Genomic DNA, 2,522 nt, shown 5'->3' with positions numbered 1-2,522 from the left:
AGGGAAAAGTAGAGAAAAGATCAATCTGACATGGAACCTATGAAGATCATTCAATGGTGGGCGCCAAGATCCCTCTGGGATCTCTTGTTCATTGTTAACATTTCATCTCGGTTCCAGTTCCAGTCGGACACCTTCAACTTTTTTTACTGGTCCCTATGTCGTCAACAGTGTCATTTCAGATCACCTTGCGCGTCTACTAGATAAAGATTCTGGAAAACTTCTTCCACGTCCCATTCACAAGAACAGACTGAAGGTAGCATTTGTTCGCGTTCCAGAACTTACAGGCTATTTTCTACCCACTGTCAAGAAAACTATCATCTCACAAAATGAGCAAAATGACAGCTATGTGGCTACTACAGATGTGGATAAACACCCCCATGACGATTTTGATCAACCTACAGATATTGATATTACCCAGAGATCTGAGGATTTGTCAAATGACAGCACAAATTCATCTGCTTCAAATGATACTGGAAAGCCCACCGGCCCAGTTTCATTAGGCAATAATAATAGCAAATCCATTTCAATTCTGCCAAGACAAATTCGCGACTTATTTCCATTGATTCCGAAGCCCCATCAAAATTTACAAAGAGTACCACAGTCACAATCAACCCATCTTCGCTAGCCAAGGCTTCTGATTACGTTTCACTCCACGAACCCTTGGCGGATATAGCCGTAAAATTTGGCCCTCTAGCGGAGATTCGAAATTACCGCCCTTTACGCATAAATGTTCAACCAATCAAAACGAGCGTTACAGATGTACTGATCGGTGATGTTTACAAACAAACATGGAGGCCATAAAGGAAAAAGAAAGAGAAGTCGCAGAGCGTTTCAATATTGAATCTTTAAGGGAAAACCAGATCAAAGGTCTAGAAGCTATATGTACTGGAAAAGATGTCTTTGTTGGTACCAAAACAGGAAGTGGTAAATCCATGATTTACGAATGTGTGCCTGTCATTTTTCCAAACGCTATCGTCGTAATTGTTGCGCCACTTGTTAGTATTATGAAAGAACAAACTGATCGACTGCGTAACCTCGGGTTCAAGGCAACATACATTGGAAAAGATTTGGCCGAGGAAGAATACATTATCAATGGAGAATTTAATTTTGTTTTCGGGAGTCCAGAGGCTTTAGTAGGCGAAAGAAAGTGGAGGAACATGTTGACATCCTACGGAGACAGATTGAAAGTGCTCGTCGTAGATGAAGCGCACACAGTAATCCAATGGTGAGATTAATAAAATGAATATACGCGTATTAGAAATACAACTACATATCGGTTTTTTTTTGTATATCACTAAGATTATTTATAATATTTATGATAACGGAAGTACGGAAACGACCTGTATAGGCTTAGCCTGTTGTACATGTCCAATCCATTTTTATATCTAAATTCTATACAGTACAGTATATTATGAAATATTGTATGTAAATTAATTCAAATGTTTCATTGAATAAAATATTTTGAAATGAAAATATACATGTAAATCAAATGTAACACTGAGATGTAAAGTGCATTTAATAATGATGTATATCAGGAATGTACATGTGTATCCCTGCATATATACATTGTATATATGTTTCTGTCTTATAACAGTCCATAGATGATGCAAGTTACCTGCTGTATCTCTTTATCAACACTCTTATGTGTATAATTTCAGGGGGTCAAGTGAAGGACAGAAAGATGTTGCCTTCAGGGAGTGGTTTTCCCACATAGGTGAGCTACGTGCTGTTCGACCCGATGTTCCAATAGCAGCTTTAACTGCAACATCAGCTCCATCTCAACGCAGAAAAATTATGAGGAGCCTCTGCTTTCGACAGAATTCAGTCCTTGTTTCAGAATCACCAGACAGGAAAAATATAAAGATATCCTCAATGTGTATACCAAACAACAGCGACATTGAAGATACATTTAATTGGTTGTAAGTTGGATTGGAAAATCAAAAGGAAAACTTTCCGAGACATGTTGTTTTTTCCGAATCTATTAGTGATGTTTCCAAAATATATGCAATTTTTAGGAAAAGATTTGGTAAAAGTGACCTTTTTGACATGTTTCATAGCAAAACAGTTGAAAGCAAGAAAGGTTACATAAGAGGAAATATGGCAAAAGATGGGAGAATAAGAGTTTTAATTTGTACAAATTCTGCAGGAATGGGTGTCAATTTCTTTGGTGTACACAACATTGTTCATTATGGACTGCCTAGGGAAATGGACACTCTAGTTCAACAAATGGGAAGAGCAGGAAGAGATGGAGTTTTTTTCCCAGGAACTTATTATCTATAAATGTCACAAGGGGCATTTAAAACGAGTAGAGGAAGAGTTGGTGAAACTAGTAAAAGACACTAAGTGTAGGCGTGAGGTGCTATGTACTTCATATGGCACTAAAACAGACACAATTGACCCATTACATCTATGTTGTGATATATGTGAAAAACTTTGCAAGTGTGCATCAAGTGGTTGTCCGAAATTTACATCCAGCACACATTCAAAAACCAGTCTGTGATCATGATCGGGATGTCGGAATT

At 37.8% G+C, this 2,522-nt stretch overlaps 1 protein-coding gene across 1 annotated transcript; it reads left to right on the top strand.

Moving 5' to 3' along the window:
• Positions 1-203: 203 nt before the first annotated feature.
• On the top strand, positions 204-2,456 carry LOC117319979 (ATP-dependent DNA helicase RecQ-like). Its single transcript, XM_033874674.1, has 2 exons — positions 204-1,225; positions 1,659-2,456. Exons 1-2 carry the CDS (start codon positions 789-791, stop codon positions 1,921-1,923), a joined length of 702 nt encoding a protein of 233 aa, XP_033730565.1. The 5' UTR covers positions 204-788; the 3' UTR covers positions 1,924-2,456.
• Positions 2,457-2,522: the final 66 nt, after the last annotated feature.

Source organism: Pecten maximus, unplaced genomic scaffold (genome assembly GCF_902652985.1).
Source record: "Pecten maximus unplaced genomic scaffold, xPecMax1.1, whole genome shotgun sequence".
In the NCBI taxonomy this organism is placed as follows: domain Eukaryota; kingdom Metazoa; phylum Mollusca; class Bivalvia; order Pectinida; family Pectinidae; genus Pecten; species Pecten maximus.
This window is presented reverse-complemented; position numbering and strand designations above follow the sequence as displayed.

Coding starts and splice junctions, on each gene's coding strand:
- LOC117319979 (XM_033874674.1), top strand. CDS start 789: ATGGAGGCCATAAAGGAAAAAGAAAGAGAAGTCGCAGAGCGTTTCAAT. Junction 1,226..1,658: donor GCGCACACAGTAATCCAATG/GTGAGATTAATA, acceptor GTATAATTTCAG/GGGGTCAAGTGAAGGACAGA.